General features: G+C 63.4%; 7 protein-coding genes across 7 annotated transcripts; 4 read left to right on the top strand and 3 right to left on the bottom strand.

Annotated features, from left to right (window-relative positions):
* Positions 1 to 936: 936 nt before the first annotated feature.
* Positions 937 to 1,902, top strand: CHLNCDRAFT_142447 (expressed protein; the record flags this gene model as incomplete). Its single annotated transcript, XM_005850407.1, has 4 exons — positions 937 to 999; positions 1,166 to 1,483; positions 1,571 to 1,636; positions 1,816 to 1,902. 4 exons carry the CDS (start codon positions 937 to 939, stop codon positions 1,900 to 1,902), a joined length of 534 nt encoding a protein of 177 aa, XP_005850469.1.
* A 26-nt stretch (positions 1,903 to 1,928) lies between these two features.
* CHLNCDRAFT_57156 (hypothetical protein) lies at positions 1,929 to 4,465 on the bottom strand. Its single transcript, XM_005850149.1, has 5 exons — positions 3,523 to 4,465; positions 3,137 to 3,344; positions 2,649 to 2,932; positions 2,494 to 2,520; positions 1,929 to 2,407 (listed from the first exon to the last, which is right to left on the bottom strand). The coding sequence occupies exons 1-5, from the start codon at positions 4,390 to 4,392 to the stop codon at positions 2,183 to 2,185; spliced, it is 1,614 nt and encodes a 537-aa protein (XP_005850211.1). The 5' UTR covers positions 4,393 to 4,465; the 3' UTR covers positions 1,929 to 2,182.
* Positions 4,466 to 4,718: 253 nt separating this feature from the next.
* Positions 4,719 to 5,565, top strand: CHLNCDRAFT_20549 (hypothetical protein; the record flags this gene model as incomplete). Its single annotated transcript, XM_005850406.1, has 3 exons — positions 4,719 to 4,910; positions 5,148 to 5,219; positions 5,491 to 5,565. The coding sequence occupies 3 exons, from the start codon at positions 4,719 to 4,721 to the stop codon at positions 5,563 to 5,565; spliced, it is 339 nt and encodes a 112-aa protein (XP_005850468.1).
* A 547-nt stretch (positions 5,566 to 6,112) lies between these two features.
* Positions 6,113 to 7,723, bottom strand: CHLNCDRAFT_20445 (hypothetical protein; the record flags this gene model as incomplete). Its single annotated transcript, XM_005850148.1, has 5 exons — positions 6,113 to 6,349; positions 6,480 to 6,566; positions 6,730 to 6,935; positions 7,135 to 7,378; positions 7,511 to 7,723. 5 exons carry the CDS (start codon positions 7,721 to 7,723, stop codon positions 6,113 to 6,115), a joined length of 987 nt encoding a protein of 328 aa, XP_005850210.1.
* A 565-nt stretch (positions 7,724 to 8,288) lies between these two features.
* On the top strand, positions 8,289 to 9,784 carry CHLNCDRAFT_57155 (hypothetical protein; the record flags this gene model as incomplete). The annotated part of the gene is made up of 5 exons (XM_005850405.1): positions 8,289 to 8,303; positions 8,428 to 8,565; positions 8,835 to 8,885; positions 9,380 to 9,573; positions 9,711 to 9,784. 5 exons carry the CDS (start codon positions 8,289 to 8,291, stop codon positions 9,715 to 9,717), a joined length of 405 nt encoding a protein of 134 aa, XP_005850467.1. The 3' UTR covers positions 9,718 to 9,784.
* Positions 9,785 to 9,959: 175 nt separating this feature from the next.
* On the bottom strand, positions 9,960 to 12,297 carry CHLNCDRAFT_34524 (hypothetical protein). The gene is made up of 6 exons (XM_005850147.1): positions 11,795 to 12,297; positions 11,489 to 11,685; positions 11,006 to 11,170; positions 10,766 to 10,843; positions 10,357 to 10,608; positions 9,960 to 10,249 (listed from the first exon to the last, which is right to left on the bottom strand). The coding sequence occupies exons 1-6, from the start codon at positions 12,096 to 12,098 to the stop codon at positions 10,088 to 10,090; spliced, it is 1,158 nt and encodes a 385-aa protein (XP_005850209.1). The 5' UTR covers positions 12,099 to 12,297; the 3' UTR covers positions 9,960 to 10,087.
* A 101-nt stretch (positions 12,298 to 12,398) lies between these two features.
* CHLNCDRAFT_34523 (hypothetical protein) lies at positions 12,399 to 20,346 on the top strand. The gene is made up of 19 exons (XM_005850404.1): positions 12,399 to 12,741; positions 12,988 to 13,251; positions 13,427 to 13,676; positions 13,883 to 13,968; positions 14,075 to 14,612; positions 14,786 to 15,018; positions 15,196 to 15,310; positions 15,436 to 15,761; positions 15,963 to 16,160; positions 16,246 to 16,683; positions 16,797 to 16,970; positions 17,057 to 17,332; positions 17,451 to 18,146; positions 18,270 to 18,410; positions 18,570 to 18,701; positions 18,832 to 19,353; positions 19,490 to 19,653; positions 19,821 to 19,977; positions 20,076 to 20,346. The coding sequence occupies exons 1-19, from the start codon at positions 12,520 to 12,522 to the stop codon at positions 20,175 to 20,177; spliced, it is 5,034 nt and encodes a 1,677-aa protein (XP_005850466.1). The 5' UTR covers positions 12,399 to 12,519; the 3' UTR covers positions 20,178 to 20,346.
* Positions 20,347 to 24,850: the final 4,504 nt, after the last annotated feature.

Below are 24,850 nucleotides of genomic sequence, written 5' to 3'. Positions count from 1 at the left end.
GGCTGGCGGTGATGTCGGCGCCGGGCAGCAGGGCAACCACTTCAGCTGCCGGAACCGCTGTGCGCAGGCTCATCCCGGGAGGCGGCTCACAAAGCTTTCAGCTTGTTCAGGAGGCCCATCGTAGCGGAGTAGATCTCTAGCGGAGTAGATGGGCTGGCGGAGTAGTGGAGCAGCCTCGGCGCCTTTGCAATTGGATGCTCAATGTGTCAGGCAGCACACATCCAAAGGTAGCAAAGCGATTGGGAGCGCCCGCCGTTGAACGCGGGAGGAAGGCAGTGCAAGTTCTGGGTACCTTCCATCAGCTGCACGTTTCCCTCCTGTTCTCATCGGCTCTGCTTTGATCTCTCGATCATCACCTGTGTCACGGGGTGAGGTCGAGTTCGCCCTCCCCGCTTGCCGCTGCCGCCCTGCCTCGCCACCTGCTCGGCCTTGGACCCTTGGACGCTTTGCCCCCCCAGCAACCAAAATCCTCTGGTGATGCGGAATGGGATAAAGCCCGCCGCAGCCCTGGGTCTCCCTCCCGAGCTTAGCCGCCCGCCTGGCCGCCCCTGAGCTGCTGCCGGCAGACCCGCTTCCCTGCTTGCAGGTGACCCAGCCTGTTTCTCCTGCTCCCCATACACCTTTAGCCATGCAGCACATCACGCTGCGTGATGGCATGCGGCTGACATACACTTGGTTTGGTCGGCCTCTGAAAACCCACGTAGTCGTGTATGTGCATGGGTTCCCGTCCTCGAGGCTGGAAGGGAAGCTACTGCACAAGGATGCCGTTCACCTTGGCCTCAGTGTGCTAGCAGTGGACAGGCCAGGCGCGGGCGGCAGCACCTACAACCCTCAGTTGGTGAGCGCCGGGCAAAACCTGCTTCCGGTGGTGCAGCGCATGGCCACAGCCAAGGCCAGCCAGACGTTTATTTAAACAATCCTTCTCTGTTGCAGACAATGGAGAGCACGGCAGACGACGTGCGGGAGCTGCTGGACAGCCTTCAGCTGGAAAAGGTGGTGGTGATGGGCGCGTCAGGCGCGCAGACAGCGATTGGGAATCGTCATTCCCATTTCCAAGGGAGGGGGCCTGGACTTTCAGCCTGCACGCTACTGCCAACCAACCTGTGCCCTCCTGCCTGCAGGCGGCTCCCCATTTGCTTGTGCGTGCGCGGCACTGCTGCCCGAGCGTGTGGAGGCGCTGCTGCTCGTGTGCCCGCTCATGCCCGTGGCTGGGAGGGAGGCCGAGCTGCTGCCGGGCACATGTGCCTCCACGCTGCGCCTCTTCCATGGGGTGCGTGAGCACCCTGGGCGCTCGTGGGCATCGCTGCACCTGCTCCGCCTGATCCAGAAGGTGCCGCACGGCAATCTGCTGCTCCACATTGCCGGCTTTGCTGAGGTGGACAAGCAGGCGATGCTGGAGCTTCCAGAGGCAGCCGCCATCGAGAAAGAAGCAGTGCGGGAGGGGCTTGTGCAGGGGGTTGCTGGCGCTCTTTGCGACATGCAGGTGAGAGCGTGGGCCACATTCAGCGTGATTGCTCTGGGCTCTGATGCAGGCGGGCCAATGTGAGCGGGGCACGTATCCTGGGTCCAGGTTTACTACCGCGACCCTCCAACCATCGACTTGGCCTCCATTGGCTGCAAGACGGTCATTTGGCATGTGAGCAAAGGGCAGCATGCATTCAACGCAGTGCACTGTGCCCCTAGTTGCATGATTGTTCCAGCCTGCTCAACGAGGAGGAGACGTTGCTGCAGGGCGGCAAAGACACCACCACCCCCCCAGACATGGCAATGCACTATGCGAGCGCCATTCCGGGCGCTCAGCTTCACGTTTTGCAGCAGGAAGGTCACCTGAGTTTGCCATTTAGGCACAACCGCTCCATCCTGGGATCCATCATCGTGAACAACAAGGCCTCGGGTATGTAACTGCGGTCACAGATCGATGCCACCTCTTAGCAACCAGCTCTATTACAGGGGGTGGCAGCAGCTCGTTACAAAATTGGCGATCCGGTGAATAGGCAGAGTACTCTGAAACTCAGAACAAAATGCAGGGTGAATATGATCGGTTGTATGGGCACACATTTGTTTAAGTGTTTGCACGGTTGCGGAGCGAGATACAATGGCCGAACAAACAATCAACAAAATTGTTTCTAGGCGGCGTCTAGTAGCCTTGAAAACAAGGGCAGGGCCAGACACATAACAAAAGTCACGCCTGCTTGTCGCCCTTGTCCTGCCGGTGTTCAACGGGGGCCGTTGCCACGGCTGCGTCCGGCTTCTCCTGGGCCCCTCCATCCTTCCTGGATGCAATGAAGCCAGCTGCCACCACCGCAGCTCCGCCGACGACAGTCTTCTCGCTCATGGGCTCGCCACCAAGCAGCAGGAAGGCAAAGGCCACCGACCAGAGGGGCATGGATGAGAAGATGATCTGCGCCTGCAACAGTACAAGTGTGCGTGTCATCAGGCAGTTGCAACAGGCATTGCTCTGGCATGTGCAAACCATGATTTGCTGCTACTCACTTCGGCCGGTGGAACAACAGACTGGCCCTACAGCAGCAGTGAGGTAGGGAATGGAGGTGAGCAGGTGCACCTTGCTTGTCTGCTGGGCTCGGGTGATCTCACACCGATTTCCCAACTTGCATCTCAAAGCAGGTGGCATGTGGGCACTGGCGCACCTTGGCGTGCAGAAAAGCGGCCAGGGCGCCAGGGCCCAGCGCGCAGTAGATCATCACAGCCCACGACAGCGGGTTGTCGTAGCCGGGCCAGAGGTCTGTGATGGGGATGCCTGACGCAGTCATGCTCGCCGCGGCAAAGAGGAAGGTCACAAACGCAACGCCGCCCAGCACCACGCTCTTGGCCGCCGCCAGCTCCACCGACGGGATGCGCCTCGCGTACGTGCCCAGCCGCACCATGGCCAGCGAAAAGAAGAAGGCAGCGCTGAGGACGGCAGCGTCGCCGCCTGAAGGCGGCCCAAGCGCACAGGAAGAGCATGCAGTGGTCCGCAGCAAGAAAGATCAAGCACAGTGGCAGCGCAAGGCGAAAAACAGGAAGAGCCCGGCTGTTCCAGTGTTGCTGCCATCCAGGGAACACCCCTGCACTCAAGGGTGTGAAGCACAGCGACCAATGCTGCAAAGTCCCGCGGGCCATTTGCAGCACGCCTCACCCAGGCTGAAGAGCGGCGTGTCGGTGGCATCGGTGGCCGAGGCGTCTGATGCAATAAACAGGCAGCCCACCAGCGCCACGAGGCATCCCGCCCACACGTTGCGGCTGGGCTTCTCCCCTGTGAAGCTGGCCAGCACTGGCGTAAGCAGCGCAGTGGACTGGATGAGGAAGCCGGCGCGTGTGGCGGTGGTCAGCTGCAGCCCTAGCGTCTGTAGCAGCACAGATGCCGGCGGCGGGAGGGAGTGAGCAGCCAAATGTACCGAGGGGAAGCAGCACACCCTCCCTGCTCCACACCCAGTGAGAACAATTGCTCATAAGCACATTGTTATCTGCGGCTGCCTGGCAGGGGCTAGATGCAGGCACAGGCAGCAGGTCGCCGCCACACACCTGAATGGCGGTGGCCAGGAAGAGCCAGAGGCCCAGCTCCGAGGCCGCGATGGCTGTGTAGGGCAGCCGGCTGCTGATGCGCTGCGCCCAGGCTGGCACCAGGCTGCTGCCGTCGCTGGCGGTGCCAGGCAGCTCTGCCGGCGGCGGCATGCCAACCGCTGCCCCCTCTGCCGCCGCGATGGTGTCGCCGCCTGCAGCCGCCTCGCTGTCCTTCACCTTGGTCACCTGGGCCACCAGCAGGTAGGCGGCCACCAGCACAATGGACTGCAGCACGCCGCGGAAGAGCATGATGGCCACGGGGCCGGGGGGGCCGTCCTGGGCGTACAGCAGGCGCAGCATGGAGTTATAGCTGCCCTTCAGCATCGCCACGCCCAACAGGCAAATCATGCCCACCACCTTGCTGTCCAGGCCCAGGGTGGGGCCTCCAGGCTGCTCCTGCTGCTGCTGCTGCTGTGCAGGTGGTGGCATTTCTGCCGGTGGCGCCGTGCTGGGTGCCGGCTCTACCGCCTCTCCCATCACTGGATCGGCCGCAGCCAACATAGCTGCCTCCGCCGTGGGCGGCGCCGCGCGGCTGCCCACGCGCAAGACCCTTCCAGCTGCCGGCTGCGCCACGGGCTCTGCCTGCAGGGCGGCCACCCCAGGCGGTGGGCTGCCCATCTGCTGCTGCTGCTGTGGCTGCTTGCCCTCCCCTCCTCTTCCGCCCGCCGTCGCCGCCGGCAGTACCTCGCGCCGCAGCGGTGCCCGATGCTGCCTGGGCCCAGGGGCCAGCGCTTGTGGCGCGCCATGGCGACTCTGTTGGCACACAAGTCCGGAAGGACGCCTGCTGGTAGTGGTAGAGTTGTAGGGAGCGGGCTGCCAGAGGGAGGCCATGGTTGTGGGCCTGGCGGGCTGCTCGGCAGCCTGTGTGGGAGTGGGGCACAGGCTGCGTGATCCAGGCGAGCGTGTGGGTGGCTAAAAGTTCATTAGCGTAGGCGGTCTGCATTTTAGGCAGCCGAGTTTTCGCGCCCTGCCGGGATCTTGGCCGTGCATAGTCGGCCCTGCCGCCTGCCTCGGCCTCTTAGGTGGAAACCAATCAACTGGGAGCCCCTTCAAGGTGCGTCTGCAGGGCAGGGAGGGTGCGCGGGGCGACATGCTGGTGGCACAATGCCGCCCTGGGGCCGCTGAGCGGCCGCTGACCCCCGGAATCGCTGCTGCAGATGGCGAAGGACAAGCGCCAGGAGGTGTGCACCCGCGAGTACACCATCAACCTCGGCAAGCGGCTGCATGGCATTACCTTCAAGAAAAAGGCCCCCCGCGCAGTCAAGGAGATCAAAAAGTTCGCACAGAAGCAGATGGGCACCAAAGAAGTGCGTGTGGACGTCAAGCTCAACAAGGCGGTGTGGAGCCAGGTGGGCGGCGGCGGCGGTGCGCTGCAGCGCAGGGGCTGTGCACGGCGCTCTGTGGCAGGCGTGCGACCTTAACGAGAGCATGACATGAAGAGAGTTGCATGGAGGAGTAGGGCGGCATGGCGGATGCCGCTGCAGCTTGGCAGCGTGGGCGCTTGCCACACCACTCGCTCAGCATTTAGGTCCTCATGTGGATGCAGCTGCCAATGCGCTTGCTGTGTGGTGATGCGGCCTGTGCAGGGCATCAAGAACGTTCCCACACGGCTGCGTATTGTGATCCAGCGGAAGCGGAATGAGGATGACGAGGACTCTGTGAGTGCAGCGGCTACCCGCTGGGTTGGGGTTGGCAAGGGATGTGGGCACCCGGGGAGTAGTGCACAGCCAGCAGCCAGAGCCAGCGGCCAGTGCTTAGCCGAGGCGGGAAGAGGACAGCTTTAAGCAGGGAAGCAGCCTCACCGGGGTCATCAGCATGGCGCTACTGGAAAGGCACCATCGGCATGCAATGTCATCCCAGCACCTGAGGCAGTCCCAAAGCGGGGTTCAGCGGCTCACTCGCCCTTCCCGCCGCTGCTGCCGCACGCAGGAGGAGATGTTCTCTTTTGTGACGCTGGCCGAGGACCAGACCACCAAGAAGGGCGTCGTGGTGCTGGAGGCGTAGAGAGCAGCTGCAGCCAGCTCCTCGGCGCATCACCTTGCCACCTTGTGTGTAACAGCACGCTAGCACAGCGGCACATGGGTGCAGCACTGTTGGCACAGAGCGCACATGCTGGCAGGGCTGTCCGCCTGAGTACCGAAGTGCAGGACTGAATGGGCCGTTGGAAGGCCTGCAAAGTTGGTGCTGGTGTCTGGAGGAATGCTGCTATGCCATTTGCAATGCAGGCATGAATGGTGGCCTGCGATGGCATGTGCCTGTTCATTGCATCCTGAATCAACGTCACAACATGGAGTAGTTGGGCGGTGCTGGGTGGTGCCACTCGAGCACACAGCTGCGATCCAGTTACAAATTCACAAGCTCGGAAGCTGAGGGGACAGAGGGCGAGGTGTCAATTGTGACTGTCAGTGGCACGGGAAAATTGTGGCCAGCAAATGTGGAAAGCGGACGGGAAATGAGGAAAGAATTTACAACAGGATCGGGGCTGGTGCCTGCAACCCAAGAGGCAGGTGCTGGTGGCACCATTGGACACAGATATGGAGCGCTGCCAAGGTCAGATGCCAAAGTTGCCCAAGCAGAACTTGATGAAGAAATAGACGCAGGCACCGGTGAAGAGGTAGGAATCGAGGCGGTCCAGCAGGCCCCCGTGGCCCGGGATCAGATTGGACGCGTCCTTGAGCCCAGCATCACGCTTGATCACGCTCTCAATTAGGTCGCCAAACAGGCTGGCAAAGAACACGATGGTGCCCAGGGCCGCTGCATTCAGCGAGTTGTCGGGCCAGCCAGCAAACTGCAATAGCAAAGTGGTGGTGCCGACAGCACAGCGTTGACAGTCTATGCGGCAGCAACACACATTCCATGGGCTGGTTACCCATCTGTGAATGCGTGCCCATGCAAAGCGCCAGCTGCACCTAGCCCACCTTGTACAGCCCCAGTGCCACCACAATGCTGCTGAGCAGGCCGCCCACAGCACCCTCCACGGTCTTCTTGGGGCTCACAGCCGTCAGCTGCGGAGGGGGGCCGGCAGATTGCAGGTGAGGGGCAGTGCGAGGGTGCTGGTTGCCCAGGAGGTGCACATATCCACAGCACAAACCAACAGGTGTCCTCATGCGGCATGACACAACAGGGAGGCCATGGTGCATTGCTTGCGTGCACAAGGCCCAAACGCACCTGCGTGCGCCCAAACGACTTGCCGCAGAAGTAGGCGCCGGTGTCGGCAGCGATGATGCAGGAGACAGCCACAAACGCGGCAATCAGGCCCACGGTGAGGTGCGTGGGGCCGCCCAGCAGCGGGGGGACGGTGGCCGCAACTGCGGCGCTGTTCACTGCTGGCACAGCCAACAGGCGCAGCTTGATCCAGAAGCTGGGCAGGTAGCCTGCATCACGGTAGGTGGCAATGCAAGCGGGCGTGCAGATGTCAGGGGCTAGCCAGCTGCTCACGGTGACCACGCCAGCTAGCCCACCACCATGCATAAACCGGCTGGTACGCTGATGCTGGCATTGCCCATGCACAAATGCCTGCTGCATGCCCAGGGCTGCCCAATGCAGCCTACTCCAGTCTGCAGCACTGCGCACCGCAGTAGAAGAGCCCAAACACGGAGGAGGCGAGCTGCGCGAAGCGTGGCTTGCGCACTGCCAGCAACTGTAAGCAGAGGCACATGAAGGTTGCCACCGCCATGGCGCTCGCAGCACGCCCGTTGGTAATGAACACCCACGCGTTGAGCGCCACGCACAGCAGGCTGATGGCGTTATTAACCAGCGGCGGCGGCGGCCGCATGCCCTTGGAGATGCCCTTGGCGCCGACCAGGCCAATAAACTCCTGCAGTGACGGGTTGCAGTGGCAGCAGGGGAGGGGCGGGGGGATGGGATGGAGTGCGCATGGGTGACAGGTGCAACGAAGCGCGCTGATTTCATCAGTCATCAAAGCAGCTGGGGCTGCCCACGCCTTCACCTGTGACAGCTGGTATGCCGCCAGGCACGCCACGAAGCAGTACAGCCAGCCGCCGACGATGATGACTGCCGCGCCGCTGAGGCCTAGGATGACCCCAAACACGACGCGCTTGGCCAGGCCCCCCTTCTTCTTGGGGGCGGGTGCTGCCTCGTCACTGGCCTCGACCGCTGCTGGCTGTGCTGCTACTGCTGCTGCTGCATCCTGCTGCGTCATTTGCTGCATCTGGCGCTCCGCTTCCACCCCAGCTGCTGCTGCTGTTGCTGCCGCCTGGGCTGCCAGGCCCGCATCGGCGTCGGCGGCTGCCGCTCCCGCCACGAGCCGCTGCCGCCGCTTGGGGTGTTGTCGGCCCTCGGCGCCGGTTCTGCCGCTGATCCGAATGCTGTTGCTGCTGCTGCTGGGCAAGGCCAGCTGCTGGTGCGGGGCGGCCAGCCTGCCATGGGCCAGGGGGGTAGCCGTCGATCTCGCCCTGAGAGGCCTGCTAGTGAAACCTGGCGGGGAGGCTCCTGCCAGGGCCATGGAAACGCCCATTCCACCCGGCGGGGAGGTTGCTGTGTGCAGCTGTCGACACTGTCGGGCCAGGAGCACCGTTCGGCCGGCAGGACTCCCAATTCGAATGGCAATCAACGAGCAGAGCGAAGGAGGGGATTCAGGGATGCCGATGGCCACCTGGACGCCCGAAGCCTGGCTGCGACCCTGGCAGCCAGCTTGCATGGAGCATTAGAACGCCCTGCAAGCCCCCGCAGGCCTCTTTTAGTCTCTCGGGGCAGGAAGGGCAGCCATGAAGTTCCTGAAGGTGCGGGCATGATGGAATGGCGAGGGGGAGGCCTGGGCCGGGGGCTGGCGGGCGGCGGCTGCTTGCGTGCAGGCTTTGGTAGCGCCAGGGGCGCTGAACAGACGCCTCGCCCCTCGCCATGCAGCCCGGGAAGGTGGTCATCCTTCTCAGCGGCCGCTACGCCGGCAAGAAGGCCGTCATCGTGAAGAACTACGACGATGGCACCAGCAGCCGGCCATACGGCCACGCCTTGGTGTGCGGCCTGTCCAAGGAGCCCCGCAAGGTGCGCGCCCGCTTGTGGCGGCAGCGGTGCCGTTGGCGGTGCGGTGGGCAGGCCTGTTTCAGGCCTGGTCCAGGCAGCCAGGCAGCGGCACAGTGGCGGAGTGGGTTGGCGGCATAGATGGTGTGTTGAACGACGGTGGTTTGGGAGGACCAGGGGGCTGCGGAGCGATCGAGGAGCCAGCTGCCGAGTGAGCCATGTCGCGCCGTGCCGTGTTCTCGACACTGCCGTGTCTCTGACTGGCACTGGCCGTGCACGTGGTTGTGATGCAGGTGATCAAGCGGTCGTCCCAGAAGACCCAGGCCCGCCGCTCTAGCATGAAGGTGCGAGTCAGTGCAGCAGGCAGGGTGGGCGAATGGTAACACAGCAGCTCATGCCAGCACCTGCACACAAGCATGCATTGTGCAGCGAGGGTTTGGGCGCAGCTGATGGACGATGGATAGACGAGTAGGAATAAGCAGGCACCACAACAGATGGCGCACGCTGTGTGGGCGCGGTGGCCAGCTTGCAGCTGGAGTGGAGCTGCGCACGCATATGGGGAGGAGCAGGCCGCTGAGCGGCTGTGATGCAGCCTCAGCAGTTGAGGGCAGGCTGGGCAGTGGCCAGCTGTGGAGAGCTGTGGAGAGCACGTGGAGAGCAGCACCAGCTTTGCTGGAGCTAAGGCACCTGAAGACTTGCAGGCAGCCGGCGTGCTGTCTGTGAAGCTGGGGGTGGTGCTTGCCACCGGTGCATCGGCTGCACGACGCAAGCAGCCGTCTCCATCGTAGTGGCTCCTCAACACGCTGCCTGCGCTGCGCTGCCTTCCTGGATGGTGCAGACCTTCATTAAGGTGGCCAACTACCAGCACATCATGCCCACCCGCTACACCCTGGAGGTGGAGCTCAAGGGCGTGGTGACTGCCGACTGCATCGACAACAGCACCAAGAAGGTGGAGGCCAACAAGGAGGCCAAGGCGCTGCTGGAGGAGAAGTTCAAGAGCGGCAAGAACCGTTGGTTCTTTGCAAAACTCGCGTAAGAATCACTGCTGCCAGCCTGCATGCCCAGGGCTTTGCCATTGAGGCCTGATTGCTTGTTGCTCGCATGTGTGTATGTTGCACCTTGCCGCTGCTTCCTCCTACGTTGATGTTTGCCATTCCTCATGCCCGCAGGTTCTGAGCGATGGATTCGCAGCAGCAGGCGTGTCATGTTGTTAGCCCCCGCACATGTAACGTCACACCCAGCATGCCAACACAGAGGGAGGGTCTGTGCGTGCGGTGAATGGCCTGCAGGGCTGCTATCTCCTTTTGTCACACATTGTTGTGCGAGAGCTAGGGGGCGGAAGGGGGACAGGTTGGGTCCTTTGGCTGTCCTTTGCCAGGTGCGCTACCCTCGACCGCTCTGTCGCTTTGCCCATCGTGCATTGTCAGTATACTTCACAACCAAAATTGGAACAATAACAGCAGAAACAGAAAGAATGACAATTTTATTGAAGAGGGTTCATGCGTTTTGCTGATGATTGTGCATGAGAGCAGCACTGTGCTGCTCCTCACACCAGCTCCACGCCCTGCCCCTCCACAACCTCCCCCATCTCAAAGGCGCCAATGCCCAGGTCCAGCACCTTGTCCACGTCGGACCGCGATACCACAATGACCATGCCCACCCCCATGTTGAAGGTGCGGAACATCTCAGAGTCGGGCACCTTGCCCGCCTGCAGCCAGCAGGAGAACACCAAGCAGGCAGGCAGGTGAGCAGGTAGACAGCAGATGCCTGCAAGCAAGCTCCCATCTGCAGGCGCAGCCGCAACCGCCCACCCACCTCCTGGAGCCACTGGAACAGCGGCGGCACCTCCCACGCGCTGCGCTGGATGCGGGCAGCCAGGCCTTTGGGCACGACGCGGGGGATGTTTTCGGGGAAGCCGCCGCCCGTCATGTGGACCAGGCCGCGCACGTCAGCTGCGGCCACCAGCTTCATGCAGTCGCGAACGTAAAGCACGGTGGGGGTCAGCAGGGTCAGCCCAAAGCTCTCGCCGCTCCAGGGTGCAGTGTCGTGCAGCGAGGTGCCAGACACCTGCAGCAATGGGTTGGGGCGGTGGAGGGAAGGATGAGTGAGCACGCTTGCAGAGGCTTGGAGGGGTGGGAACAACATGGGCAGGCAGGCAAGTGATGCAAACTGAGTGGCTGGCACCAAGGGTGCAATCAAGGAGGGGCAGAGTGGGGTCACTCACCTCCAAGACCTTGCGGACCAGTGAGAAGCCATTGGAGTGGACGCCGCTGGACTTGAGGCCCAGGATGGCATCGCCAGCCTGCAGGTGCCGGAGGAGCAAGTGCCACAAAAAGTCAGCCGACGCTTCTACTCCAGCACAAGCGACCAAAGCGAATCCACAAACACAGCCCCCCACCGAGCCAAGCCCAGCAGCCCACACCCTGTGTTTCTCACATTTGCCCCCACCCCACTGCCAACCCACCTTGATGCGGCTGCCGTCAATGACCTTGTCCTGCTTCACCGAGCCCACCGCAAACCCGGCCAGGTCGTACTCGCCGGGCGAGTAGAAGCCCGGCATCTCGGCCGTCTCGCCACCCAGCAGCACACAGTCCGACTGGCGGCACCCCTCCACGATGCCTTTGACCACCTGCGCAGTTGCCAGGCAGCGCAGAGCCCACAGGCAGCGGGTGTGAGCAAGACAGGGTCAGGAAAGGGCATGCGGATGGGTGCAGGTATTCACAAGTCATCCCCATCTATTGCCACAGATGTGGGGTGAAGGATGTGCCAGGGGGATCATGCCGCGTCAGCCACAGGGTGGGGCTGGGTGGAAATCGTCCCTGGCAGCTTTGCTGTGGCATGGTACCAACACCGGCCGGCCGTAACAGAGTTGAGGCGGCCGAAAGCTTGGTACCATGCGGGCATGCAGGTCCTGAGCGACCCCGCCTCCCCAACCCCACACACGCACCTGCTCAGCGGTGTCCACGTCCAGCTTGCCGCACGCAAAGTAGTCGAGGAAGAACATGGGCTGCGCGCCGCTGGTGACAATGTCGTTCACGCTCATGGCTACCAGGTCGATGCCCACCGTGTCGTGCTTGTTCATGTCAAACGCCAGCTTCAGCTTTGTGCCCACACCGTCGGTGCCCGCCACCAGGAACGAGTCGCCTGCATGTGTGGGGCGGGGTGGGTGTGGCTCCACGCAGGCAAGGTTTGTTTCCAGGGAGGGTAGTGACGGAGCAGGCATGGCCAGCGGGAAAATGGTGCGTGGACTCACCGAAGGGGACCATGCCGCTGAAGCCGCCAATGTTGGGGTTGAGCTTCTGGATGCGCTTGACCAACTCGTTGCCGGCATCAATGTCCACCCCCGCATCCTTGTAAGACAGTCCATTGGTGGGGGGAGCAGCGGCACAGACAGGTTCCGCCTGCCGGCGGCGGCGGCCAGGCTGCGGCCCCTGGCGGCGGGCTGTCGCCGCTGCTGCTGCCGATGGGCAGCGGGTGCTTCTGCCGCTGCTGCTGGGGATGGCGCAAGGGCCCCGCCCTGTGACAGCAAGCTGGCTGCACACAGGCGTCGCAAGCATGCCTGCCTGTTTTCGGCTGCGCTGCACCCGGCACTCAAAAGATATAGATATTTACAGGGGGGCTTCCGAGGGCCTGTTCAGGCGCTGCAAACTGCAAACACGTGTGAAACGTGGTGATGGAGGTGCCGGTTTTGGGAGCTCTGCTGCAGCAGGCAGGCCTGCTGCAGTTGCCTGATGGCGGATGTGATGTGCAAGCGCATCACCATCAGCCAGGCAACAACCTGTCCGGCCCAGAAGTACACCGGTGAGAGCGCCATCGCATTGACCGGCGCCCTGTGGCTTCAGCAAGCGCCCTGGCATCGGCAGGCGCCGCCTGGCAGCATTGTGAGCAAGCGAAACGCGTTCGATCAATCGTGCCATTTGAAGCTGTGGCACATGGTTGTTGCCTGAGCCCTTCAGCCCCCCCAGCAGCACCGGTAGCATGGGAAAGGGCAGCAGCTCGGAGCCAGAGGGCTCCGCGCTGCACACGGTCGGCTCCAGAGTCTGGCTATGGCGACAGGACGGGGGCAGCGGAGACTGGCTACGCGGCGAGGTGGTGGCAATGGCTGGGCCCCGCCTTAGGGTGCGGCTGGAGGATGGGGACGAGCGAGAGTGCGCGGCCAGCGACATCCCGCTCCAGAACAGCTCCGCGGCGGGCGTGGAGGTGGGCGGTTCAGTTGGCAGTGGCGGGTGGCGCGGCCAGACCAGCAAATGTGGGATGGCGACTGCAGGCAGCAAGGGGAAGCCTGCATTTGAAAGCGGCACGGCTGTAGCGAAGGCCCCAGCGGCGCTTGGCCTCTGGGCGCTGGGCGTGTGACGACACCTATCTATGGCTCGGTCGGGAGCCAGTCCACGGGCCAGATTGTTCGAAACCGCAGGGTCCATCCGCATGTGTGTGCTGCTGCTGCAGGACATGACCACCATGTCGTACCTGAACGAGCCCAGCGTGCTGTGGAACCTCAAGGTGCGGTACCAGACGGACGACATCTACACCTACACCGGCTCCATCCTCATCGCGGTCAACCCCTTTGCACCCATGCCGCACATCTACGGCCTGCACATGATGGAGCAGTACCGCGGACTGAATCTGGGGGAGCTCAGCCCCCACGTGTATGCCATCGCCGATGAATCATACCGCCAGATGCGCAAGGAGGGCAAGAGCCAGTCCATCCTGGTGCGCGCCGGCAAGGCACCAGACTGCCGGCGCTCATGCCTGCCAATCTGGTTGGCTGAGCAGGCGTCATCAGCGGCAGCTGTCGTGTCAAGACAGGACCAGCAGCTTTGTCAAGACACCAGCAGTGTTCTGTTGACGCTGCTGAATCGTGTGCCTCATTGCACCGTGCTTGCAGGTCAGCGGCGAGTCGGGGGCGGGCAAGACAGAGACCAGCAAGCTGCTGATGCAGTACCTGGCTTGGATGGGCGGGTACAAGGACGGCAGCGCGGGGCGGGGGGCGGGCGGGCGCAGCGTGGAGCAGCAGGTGCTGGAGAGCAACCCGCTGCTGGAGGCGTTTGGCAACGCCAAGACGGTGCGCAATGACAATTCCTCGCGCTTTGGAAAGTTCACAGAGATCCAGTTCAATGCTGCGGGTAGGATCTCAGGTGGGTTCTGAGCGAGCTCGGCTGGGTGCAAGGGGATGGAGAGCTGGCATAGCGCAGCTGGCAGAGGTGGAAGTGTCTACGGCAGGGCTGAGGGTGCAGACTGCCAGCTTTCCTGCACATGCTGGGGTGCCGCCTGCTGGTTCTTAGCTTCTATGTGGCGGGAGGTGAGGGCCGGTTGAGCATTGCCCTGGGGATGCTGCCCGCAGGCGCCGCCATCCGCACCTACCTTCTGGAGCGGTCTCGTGTGGTCAACATCAACGACCCCGAGCGCAATTACCATGTGTTCTACCAAGTGAGGCAACACCCTGGGAGCATGGGGGGGGTTGGGCAGGCATATGCCCACAAGCTGTCCCGCTGATTTGCCCCTCGCCACCTGCCTGCTTCCCGCTTCTGTCCAGTTATGTGACGGCGCCAGCGAGGCGGAGTGTGCTACGCTGCGCCTCAAGCCCGCCAAGCAGTTTCGCTACTTGAGCCAGAGCGGCTGCTTCGACCTGAAGGGGGTCAGCAATGCGGAGGAGTACCGGCGCACGCGGCGCTCCATGAGCGTGGTGGGCATCCCGGAGGCAGAGCAGGATGCCGTCTTCCGCACCGTTGCCGCCGTGCTGCACCTGGGCAACGTGGCATTTGTGGAGGCGGCTGCCGACGGTGCCGACGCGTCAGCGGTGGACCCCGCGACCGAGGAGCACCTGGCGGCAGCTGCCCACCTCCTTGGCGTGGATGCCGAGGGGCTGCGCAAGGCGCTGACCACACGCACGCGGCAGACGCCCGATGGCGCCATTGTGAGCCCCATCGACGTTAAGGCGGCGGAGGACAACCGCGACTCGCTGTCCAAGACCACCTACTCGCGCATGTTTGACTGGCTGGTGGAGAAGATCAACACATCCATCGGCCAGGACACCAACGCCACCAGCCTCATCGGCGTGCTGGACATCTACGGTGCGTGCTGTGGTCGGCGGTGGCTGTGATGGGGTATGGGTGGGCGGGTGTGGGGCTGCAGTGGCTGTGGGGCTGCTGTTCCACGCTTTCCACTCAGCTGGCTGGTGCCGAGTCCTTCCTTCACCTCTTCAGCTTTGTTGACAACGTTCGGGCATGAAATGCGACCCCTGCAGGCTTCGAGCAGTTCCAGGAAAACGATTTTGAGCAGTTCTGCATCAACCTGGCGAACGAGAAGCTTCAGCAGCATTTCAATCAGCACGTTTTCAAGATGGAGCAGGCGGAGTATGAGCGTGAGGCGATCGAGTGGAGCTACATCGAGTTCGTGGACAACCAGGATGTGCTGGACCTGATTGAGGCGCGCATGGGCATTCTGGACCTGCTGGACGAGTCCTGCCGCTTCCCAAAGGTAGGCAGGAGCGGCTGCTGGGCGGCTGAGCGGCAGGAGCTGGGAGCGAGCCAGCAGCGTGGCACTCGGTGGAATGCAGTGCAGCACTTGCTTGGTGGCCGCCAGCGCACGGTACCCACTTGCGAGGGTTGGCACTGACAGGGGGTCCTGGGCTTGCTCTTATCCCACCCCCTGCAGGCCACCCACGAGGACTATGCCAATAAGCTGTATGGCGCGCCCAGCGTGGCCGACAGCAAGCGCTTCTCGAAGCCCAAGCTGTCGCGCACCGACTTCACCATTGACCACTACGCAGGTGGGTGGTGAGGGCTGGTGGGGGACGCTGGGCTGGACAGCATGTCAAGCTGTGCTGTGGCTATAGCCCTATTCATTCCAGCTCCTGCCGTGACGTCCCACTGCGCCGTTCTTGCCTCCCTGCAGGCGCGGTCACCTACAAGACTGACAACTTCTTGACCAAGAACCGTGACTTTGTGGTGGCGGAGCACCAGGCGCTGCTGGGCGCCAGCCAGCACCCCTTTGTGTGTGCGCTGTTCCCCGCTGACCCCGACGAGGGCAAGGCGGCGGCAGGCGGGCGTGGTGGCACTCAGTCCAGCTACAAGTTTGCTAGCGTGGGCAGCCGATTCAAGCGCCAGCTGGGCGACCTGATGGAGGCGCTGCACCGCATGGAGCCGCACTACATCCGCTGCATCAAGCCCAACTCCTTCAACCGTCCCATGGCCTTTGAGAACATGAATGTGCTGCACCAGGTGGGGGGCAGCATGGCAGTGCAGTGCAGGGAGAGGAGAGCAGCTCGACAGAATGAGATGCATTTCAGGCGGGCAGGCAGATTCCAGCCTGCCTGGCACTTTTGCCAGCGTCTCGCATGATCTGTGTGCAGCCAGTGGGATGTGCAGCCAGCAGCTGACAAAGTGCCACTTTCCTGGCTTGGCCCCTGCCTGCTTGTGCAGCTGCGGTGCGGCGGCGTGCTGGAGGCTGTGCGCATCTCGTGTGCGGGCTACCCCACCAAGATGCCCTTCCTGGACTTCATCGACCACTTTTGGATGCTGGGCCTGGACTCGCCGCAGCAGCTGGACGATGCCGGCTTTGTGCGCCTCATCCTGCGCCGTGTGCTGTGCGAGGAGGGCTGGCAGCTGGGCAAGTCCAAGGTGGGCAGTAATCAACCTCCTGTGGCGTCGACCTGCTCTAGACGTCCCCTGACCTGCGCTCAACGTCTTCTGCCACCGCCTGCAGGTGTTCCTGCGTGCGGGCAAGATGGCTGAGCTGGACAAGCGCAAGACCGAGGTCCAGCACGCGGCTGCCAGCGCCATCCAGCGCAATGTGCGCGGCTACCTGGCGCGCAAGCACTATGCCGCCTCCCGCGCCGCGGTCATCACGATGCAGGCAGCAGCACGTGGCATGGCGGCGCGCTCGCTGGCGCGTAGCCTGCGCCGCCAGAAGGCCGCCACCCTCATCCAGGCCTTTGTGCGGCGCTGGCAGGCACGGCAGCGCTTTGTGGCGGCAGTGCGCGCGGCCGTGGTGGTGCAGGCTGCCTACCGCGGCTGGCGGGCGCGGCTGCACACACGCGACGTCAAGCAGCACCGCGCAGCTCTGGTCATCCAGAGCCAGTGGCGGCGGCACCGTGCACAGTCGTCGTACCTGCGGTACCGCAGCGGCGTGGTGGTGGCGCAGGTGCGTGTACCGCCGGGCAGAGCGTTTCGTTGAGACCGTGGCCGAATGATTTCCTGCTGTTGCTCAGCACCACTCTTCTTGACTGGCAGCCACCTTGCCCCACCCTTACGCAGAGCCTGTGGCGTTCCAAGTGCGCGCGGCGGGAGCTGCGGCGGCGGCGCACCGAGGCACGCGAGGCGGGCAAGCTCATGCAGGACAAGCAGGCCCTGGAGGTCAAGCTGCGGGAGGTTCAAAACGTGCTGGAGGCCGTGCAGAACCAGCGCAACGATTTGCGGCAGCAGTACAGGGTGCGCCGCTGTGCCGCCCCCCCCACCCCAGCGCCAATCTCCCGTCCCAGCGCTCATCACACCATGGACTGCTTCTGTACATGCAGGAGGAGAAGTCGCAGCGCGAGGTGGCCGAAGCACGGGCAACGGAGCTGCAGCGTGCCATGGAGACACAGGTGGCACAGGCCGCAGCAGTTGGTGCGGCGGCGGCAGCGGCCGAGGTGGCGAAGCGGCAGGCGGTGGAGGCGGAGCTGGCGGCTGCGCGGCAGCAGGTGGCGGCCAGCGCGGAGAGCGCGGCGGAGGCCCATCGGCAGCTTGCAGCAGAGGCGGTGGAGCTCCAGGGCAAGCTCACATCGCTGGAGCGGCAGAAGGCGGAGGCCGAGGTGGGATTGCGGGCATGCTCAGGTCCTGCTTGCGCTAGGGTGCTGCAATCACACGCAGCTGCCCGGCTACATGTGCCTTTGAATCACGGTCATCACTACCCTGCCGCCTGCCCTGCAGATCAAGGCACAGGCGGAGCGGCAGGACCTCCTCAACCGCCTCAACAACGCTGTGGCTCAGCGGAACGCGGCACGCGAGGAGGCACTGATGCTGGAGGCGAAGTTGAAGCAGATGCAGGACGATGTGGAGGCAGGGCGGTTGCTGCCCGCGGCGGGCGCGGCGGCGGTCAGCGCGGCGGCGGCAGCGGGCATGGTCACGCCGCCGCCTGGTGGCACGCCAGGCACCGACGAGGGCATGATGGACCGCATGCGGCGCTTCATGCAGCAGATCCCCGGCAGCTCGCCTGTGCGGGAGGGCGCCACGCCTCAGGCCACCTCCATGGGTGGGTTCCTGCCCTGCTGTACCTTACCAACCGCTCTCTTCTTGCTCCCTGCCTGCCTTTCGGCTGCCATACGCACCCTTAACCCTCACCTCCACACACCTGCAGGCCGCGTGGAGGGCCCTCCCTCCACCGAGCCACTGTCGGAGATGGACCGGCGGCAGCGCGAGCTGTACGCCAAGCAGCAGCAGCTGCTGCGTGAGCAGCGCACCGCGGACCAGGAGAAGCTGCTGGCGGCCATCGGCGAGAACCTGGGCTTCCAGGGCGGGCGCCCTGTGGCGGCGGTGGTCGTCTTCCGCTGCTGCCTGCAGTGGAAGACCTTCCAAGCAGACCGCACGCCGCTGTTCGACCGCATCATCGCCACCATGGGCTCCCAGGTGGGCTGCTTGTAGCTCAACAGTATGGCCAGCTGATAATCCTGCCCAGGCCCAACGTGTGGCCGGCCATCGTCGCTGGTGCCCACTCGCTCGCCTCCCCACTCACCTGGCCCCGCTTCTCAGGTGGAGGTGCACCAGGAGAACAATGCGTACCTGTCGTACTGGCTGTCCAACACAGTCACGTTGCTCTACCTGATGCAAAAGAATGTCAAGCCCGCCAGCGGCGGTGGCTACGCAGCGCGCATCAAGGCCTCCAGCCAGCAGGTGGGGCGGGTGACTTGTGCCCATGAGCAGCCACCCTGCAGCTCCCACCGTGCACCCTGCTGCCCTGACACCCTTGCACTCCAGTGGCATGCCTGCGGCTGTGCGGATGCCACCCAGCCCTCATGCACCCCCATTCCGCCCCTGACATCGCCATCGCAGGTCACGCGCGGCCTGTTTGCCAGCAGCAAGGGCAGCTTCACCTCTTTCTTCACGCGCACTGGGTACGGCGGCGGTTCGCCTGCGGGTGGCGAGGCATCCATCCACGGCGGCGCCATGGGCGGCTTCCGCCAGGTGCGCCACAAGGGCTGCTGGATCCTTTTCACATCCTGTCTGTAGCCGGCTTTGCCAGCTGCACTGCTGACCGCCCGGGAACCCCCCCTGCACACGCGCCACACGTCCACCGCGCCTGCCCACGCTGCAGGTGGAGGCCAAGTACCCTGCGCTGCTGTTCAAGCAGCAGCTGGACGCTTTTGTGCAGAAGATCTTCCCCATGCTGCGCGACAACGTGAAGAAGGAGATCACGCCGCAGCTGGCTGCCTGCATCCATGCGCCGCGCCAGGCCGGCGCCCGCGGAGCGCGGCGCACCACCAGCGGCGCCGCCAGTGCAGCGGCGGTGGCGGCAGCAGGCGGCGAGGTGCAGCCGGGCACACCCAGCACGCCCGGCGGCACACGTGGCGCTGCTGCTGGCGGTGACGGCGGGCTGTCTCCACACTGGAGCAACATCCTGCGGGTGTTTGACACGCTGCTGGCCACGCTGCGGGAGAACCACGTGCCGCCCTTCCTGGTGCAGAAGCTGTTTGAGCAGCTGCTGTCGTTTGTCAACGTGCAGCTGTTCAACCAGCTGCTGCTGCGCCGTGAGTGCTGCTCCTTCTCCAACGGCGAGTACGTCAAGGCGGGGCTCAGCGAGGTGGAGCAGTGGATCAGCAGCGCGGGAGAGGAGTGGGTGAGTGGCGCGGCTGGCTGCCGCTGGTCGCAGCTGCCCGGCGCCCTGCGCCTGCCTGTGCATGACCCCACCCTCCTGCCTGTGCCCCAATTTCACTCACCACAACCAGACTGCACCCTACCCACCCTTTGTGCAGGTGGGCGACTCCTGGAACGCTCTGGCCCATATCCGCCAGGCGGTCACCTTCCTTGTCATCCACCAGAAGCACCGCAAGAGCTTCCGTGAGATCACCGAGGACCTGTGCAGCAGCCTGTCAGTGCAGCAGCTATACCGCATCTCCACCATGTACTGGGACGACAGGTGCGGGGAGGTGGGGTGGCAAGTTTGGGTGGGGCCCAGTGCTGGGGCTAAGAGGGCAGGTTGGCTGTACCATACGGACAGCTTGGTCACTCAGGTGGCAATGAGATGTAGCAACAAGCATACGTGGTTCCCTCTCTCTCTCTCTCTCTCTCTCTCTCTTGTTGCAGATACAACACGGAGACTGTGAGCCCCGAGGTCCTGCAGCAGATGAAGTCGGCCATGCAGGAGAGCAGCAACAGCGCAGCCTCTCACTCCTTCCTGCTGGACGACGACTCCGCCATCCCCTTCACACACGCAGACGTGGAGCGCATGGTGGACGACAAGGCAAGGCCCAGCGCCGTGGCAGGGCTTCGCAGCTGTCAAGTTGCATCCATCAGCTGATGGCATCCTCATCTGCTGACCTCCATGCCTGTGCTGTGCAGGACCTACTGGGGGAGACGCCGGTGCCCAAGCAGCTCAAGGACCAGCCCTCCTTCTCCTTCCTTCACAAAAAGCTGGAAATGGCACTGCAGGCAGCCGCTTAACATTGACTGCCTGACGCCATCCTTGCTGAGGGGCCTGGGGGCGCACTCACCGCTGTTGGTCCACTTATTGCTCGATGTTACCGCACTTGTTGCTCCCTTCTCCTTGACGCCATTCCGGTTCGCTCCCATGAGTGCCTTGAGCATTCTGCTGCTGTAACCCCGTGTGCTAAGATTTCGCAGTTCTGCGCCTGGACAGCTGGCGCCAGGTGTTGCATTTTTTTGCGGCTCGCAAGAAAATCTTCCCTCAAGGCCTTCTAACACATCACGGGTCGCTTGCAAGTAGCTCCAATCCTAGGCGCCGATGGCCGGCTGGAGTGGTGCGGAGGATGGGCCCCCTTGCGGCCCCCTTGCGGTGGTGCCCGCCCAACCATTGATATCGCAGGTGCCTGCCCAGGACAGCGCACGTGTGGCCGTTGCGTGGGCCTGCTCCCTGAAATCAATTGATATGCCTTCCCTGCTCTCCCCAGCGCACTCAACGAAGCCTGCCAGGGCCCGCTGGACGTATCAGTGCAACGCGCCCGGCCGCCAGCACGCTTTCCATTGGAGTCGGCGGTGGCGGCGGCGGCGGTGGCAGCCTCGGTGCAGCGCAGGCAGGGGGCGACCCTGACTTTGCGTCACGGCCCTGGCTTCAGGCACTGCAGGATGTGGACGCCGACGATTTTGATGGTGCACACTGGGTGCTGCTGCTGGGAGCTATCTAGCCCTGCCCTGCCATCCACGACGCCTGCCCAGCCCCCTAAGCGGGCCATCTTGCAACAGCGGCATGCTTGCCTCGACTGCCTGCCCTGCAGAGAACCGAGAGCCCTTCAAGGACAATACTGTGCGGGCCGCCATCGGCCTGCAGCAGAGCGGGGTGCTGGACCGGCTGCTAGCTGTGGTGGTGGCTGTCAAGCGATGCCACAGCGGCGAGGCATTTGTGCGGCTCAAGGTGCTGCTGCAGCACGCAGAATGCATGGGATCTTGACAGGCTGGGTGCCTGCCATCTTGCGCTAGACCGACTAAGGGGGGCACTGCCAGGGACGTGGCGGGATGCCCTCTGCGCAATGCCCTGGAGTGTGCCCGGTTATTTTTATGGGTGCTGCCTCCCCCTGGCTGGCATGCAGGACCCCACTGGCGCCATTGGCGGCACGCTGACCCAGGCTGCGCTAGATGGCGAGCCAGGCATTCAGCAGGGAGCGGTGCTGGTGCTGCGCCGAGTCGCAGTGCTGCGCACGCCGCCGCCGCGCAGCCTCAGTCACCTGTGCATCACGCTGGTCTCTGTGCTGCAAGTCATCTCGCCGCCTTGCGCTCCCACGGATGGCAGGAGGGCGGCAGCTGCACAGCAGCAGCAGCAGCAGCCGCGCTTGCTCCCCCTGCCAGCACCGCCACCGCACTTAGTGCAGCCGGCAGCATCATGGCAGCAGCAGCCATCCCTGGCTCCTGCTGGGCCTGCGATTCATGCGCCCCTTGCACGCCAGCCATCAGCCCCCTCCTCCAGCTGTGCCTGGCCCTCTTTGGCGACAGCAGCGCCTCCTCCGTCCTCTGGCAGGGGGGTGCCACAGCTGGCTGGCGCTCATACTGTGCAGCATGCTAGGCTGCCACCCATTTCCAACTGTGTGTGGCCATCCATCGTCACAGTGCCAGGTGGGGCACCGCCTGGGCAGCCCCCACAGCAAATGCCGCCGCCCTCAGCAGGACTGCCGGCCCGGACTGCTGCCGCACCAGGCACCCAGCAGCAGCAGCAGCAGCAGGTCCCAGCAAACAGTGAGTCTGTCAACTTCTCAATGCCCAGCTTGTCACCACCGCCGCCGCAGCAGCAGCGCCAGGCATGGCAGGACGATGCAACCAGCCTTCCTGCCCACCTACAGCAGCAGCAGGACGCTAGCTCGCAGCTGTCCCCGGCAGCAGCCGCAGCAGCAGCCTCTCGGCAGCAGGTCGGAGCACCGGCAGGCTGGCTGCAAGGGCTGCTGGCAGAGGCAGAGTTTGACCCATTTGCCCTCGGCCCCAGCCAGCAACCCAGCGCCAACTGCAGGCGACCCGTGCTGTCAGAGCGGCAGCCCACTGTGGATAACCAGCAGCAGGGGCAGCTGCTGCACGGAGTGCATGCATCCAAGCGGCACTGCACTGATCCGTCTGCCCGGCCACCCCCACCACAGTACCAGGGCCAGCCGCCCGGCACTGCTGCTTTCGACGGTGCTGTGTTTGGCGAAGTGGATGAATTGGATCTGGACGAGTAGGGGCAGAATCTCGATGGTGTGCCTGTGAGCTCAGGAGCAATGCTCAAAAGCCAATGGTTCTGAAACTTACCAAATACAAGAATGGAAGCCAGCCCAGAACAGCTTGAATATAAGACATTTTGATAATGCCTCCCTCCCTGTCTCAGCTTACATCACGATGCGGAGAGGGGAGTAGCCAGAGCCTGCCGTTCGCAGGTCGTGCAACCCTTGGGTTGAGGTCCAGGACGACTCGAGTCCGTAGCACACGAGGGTGTGCAGTGAAGGTGCGGCTCGGGCGGCAGCCAGCAGGATGTCGAGCGCCAAAGGCGATTGGTTGCCCGACACGTCCAGAGTGCAGAGGGCAGACAACTGCAGGACAAAGCGATGCCACAGAGAATCTTAGTGCCACGGACCGGCGCAGCAGCTGCACCTGTTGTCTCACAAAATGCCTACCTGAGGCAACACCTGCTCCAGTGTCTCATTCTCCAGCTGCAGCCCGGAGGCCACCAGGGTTTTCAGGCTAGTGCGTGCCGGCCCTGCCGCCAGCGCTTGGAGAGCACCGCCAGTCAGCAGTGGATTCCCTCCCATGATCACTGTCCGCAACTGCAGCATGGCAAGGCCAAGGGAGGCATTCTTTGGTCTGAACACACGAAAAACAGGCTCAGATGGCAGGGGCGCGACTTGTGAAAGGTCACCTGCGGCAAGCTGGCCAGCAGCGGCGCCACTTGGTCGTCCGACAGCGCACAGTCGCTGACATCCAGCAGCTCGAGCGCCCTGCACCATACAGCTGGGCGTCATGCACGTCACATGCATGCACCTCGTTGCACGTGTGCCAGCATGGCCACATGCATGCCACGTGTGTGCCCATGCGAAGCACCTGAGGGTGCGCAACCCGGCCACGTCGCCTAGCGAGGGATTGTCGGCCAGGTTCACATGCGTCAAAGTGGTGATGGCTGCCAAGGTTGTGATGGCATCCGGCTGCAGACGGCACCCTTGGGCACTGCATGCAGCGTGATAGGTCGCTCAATAAAAGCAGCAGCGCCGCTAGGACCACGCCGCACCAAGGAGCGCTGTGCCACCGCACCTCAGACGGCGCAGGTGGTGCAGTCGTGAGAGGTGGCCGAATGCGGTTGGGGTGCATGCCCGAGGGCAACCACGAACATCAATCTCCGTCAGCTGCACATAAAGACGTAAACATGTCAGCAAGCAGAGGAGCAACCAGAGTTGCATGCCTACAAAAACGATTTGCCTGCTGGTGAGCTCCAGCAATCATAGGCAGCGACGCATCGCCGCTCATCGCGTTGCTACATTTGGGTGACACAAGCAGCAGGCACGAGGGAGCGGTTTCAGACCAACTGCCACATTATCTTCCCTGGCTGGCAACACACACCAGCAATGGATTGGCATGGCAGACTGGAACAAGCAGGGCCAGCCCACCTGTAAGCCAGGTCCAGACAACGCAGGTTTGTAAGGAAACAAAGTGCTGTTGCCCCATCCTCTGATACACTGTGGCCCCCCTGCAAAACCAGCGCAGTCAGACTGGCAGCCAAGGCTGTGATGCCCCGCAAGCCATCATCCGTGAGCTTACGACTGCCTGCAGCAGGTTGGTGCATGGTGCACGTGCCCTATAGCTGTCCGCTGTGTATACAAGGAATAGCTGACTCATCAGGCAGCGCATGTTCCGCTCCCCTCCCCCCTCCTTCCCGGCCCGCTGCCAGCTGATTAAGCAGAGCGCACCGGAGATGTCGAGCCGTCTCAGGTTGGTGAGCTGCGCAAAAAGCTGGCAGAAGGCGTCATCGCTGGTGAACGAGCACTTCAGCATGAGAGATGTGAGCTGCCTTGCAAAATGGCCGATGTCGAACGCCTGCTGGGCTTGCGCCGCTGCATGGGAGAGTGGAACAAGTTTATCTAATGTGCTGGCGACCTGGGGCAAACACACCCTCTGGACATGGCGATGCCGGCAGGCTCACCAACTGTCCGCACCGCACGGTTGAGCCCTAAATGGCGCAGGCCGGTGGCTGCCTTGACCACCTGCACCACCTCGAGTGCTATATCCTGCACAGGCAGGGATTGTGAGGCGACGGAATCGTGATGCCACAGCCCAGGGCAGCCCATGCATGTTGGTCATCAATTCCCCACCCACCTCGCCATGGAACTGGCTCAATGTCAGAGCCGTCAGTGCCGTGCAGCCCGTCAGGGCAGCAAGGCTGGCTCCAAAAGGAAGCCTCCCGCTCAGCTCAATGTCGAGGCGCCGCAGGGAGGGCAAGTGGGCCGCTGCCACAAACACACGGGGCGACAACAGCGCACATGCAGTCAGCCTGAGCGTCTCCAGCTGCCGGCAGGCCACCAGGGCATCCAGCACAAGAGGCCCCAGATCGCTCTCCTCCAGTTCCAGCTGGCGCAGGTGCACCCAGTTCCGCAGTGCGCCTACCAGCACCTGCGGGGATGGGCGGCGAGCGGGGTTGGTTGGGCAGTTAT

The sequence above is a fragment of the Chlorella variabilis genome (genome assembly GCF_000147415.1).
Source record: "Chlorella variabilis unplaced genomic scaffold CHLNCscaffold_4, whole genome shotgun sequence".
In the NCBI taxonomy this organism is placed as follows: Eukaryota; Viridiplantae; Chlorophyta; class Trebouxiophyceae; order Chlorellales; family Chlorellaceae; genus Chlorella; species Chlorella variabilis.
This window is presented reverse-complemented; position numbering and strand designations above follow the sequence as displayed.

Bases quoted from the DNA above. Each gene is read 5' to 3' on its own strand.
- CHLNCDRAFT_34524 (XM_005850147.1), bottom strand. From the start codon at position 12,098: ATGCTTGCGACGCCTGTGTGCAGCCAGCTTGCTGTCACAGGGCGGGGC. The intron at 11,171-11,488 runs GTGCGTGTGTGG...GCAACTGCGCAG, and splicing joins ACGTGGACACCGCTGAGCAG to GTGGTCAAAGGCATCGTGGA. The intron at 10,609-10,765 runs GTGAGTGACCCC...CCATTGCTGCAG, and splicing joins TGGTCCGCAAGGTCTTGGAG to GTGTCTGGCACCTCGCTGCA.
- CHLNCDRAFT_34523 (XM_005850404.1), top strand. From the start codon at position 12,520: ATGGGAAAGGGCAGCAGCTCGGAGCCAGAGGGCTCCGCGCTGCACACG. The intron at 16,971-17,056 runs GTGCGCCGCTGT...CTGTACATGCAG, and splicing joins ATTTGCGGCAGCAGTACAGG to GAGGAGAAGTCGCAGCGCGA. The intron at 18,147-18,269 runs GTGGGCTGCTTG...CCCGCTTCTCAG, and splicing joins TCGCCACCATGGGCTCCCAG to GTGGAGGTGCACCAGGAGAA.
- CHLNCDRAFT_57156 (XM_005850149.1), bottom strand. From the start codon at position 4,392: ATGGCCTCCCTCTGGCAGCCCGCTCCCTACAACTCTACCACTACCAGC. The intron at 2,521-2,648 runs GTGCGCCAGTGC...CTGCTGCTGTAG, and splicing joins CCGCTTTTCTGCACGCCAAG to GGCCAGTCTGTTGTTCCACC. The intron at 2,408-2,493 runs GTGAGTAGCAGC...GTACTGTTGCAG, and splicing joins CTGTTGTTCCACCGGCCGAA to GCGCAGATCATCTTCTCATC.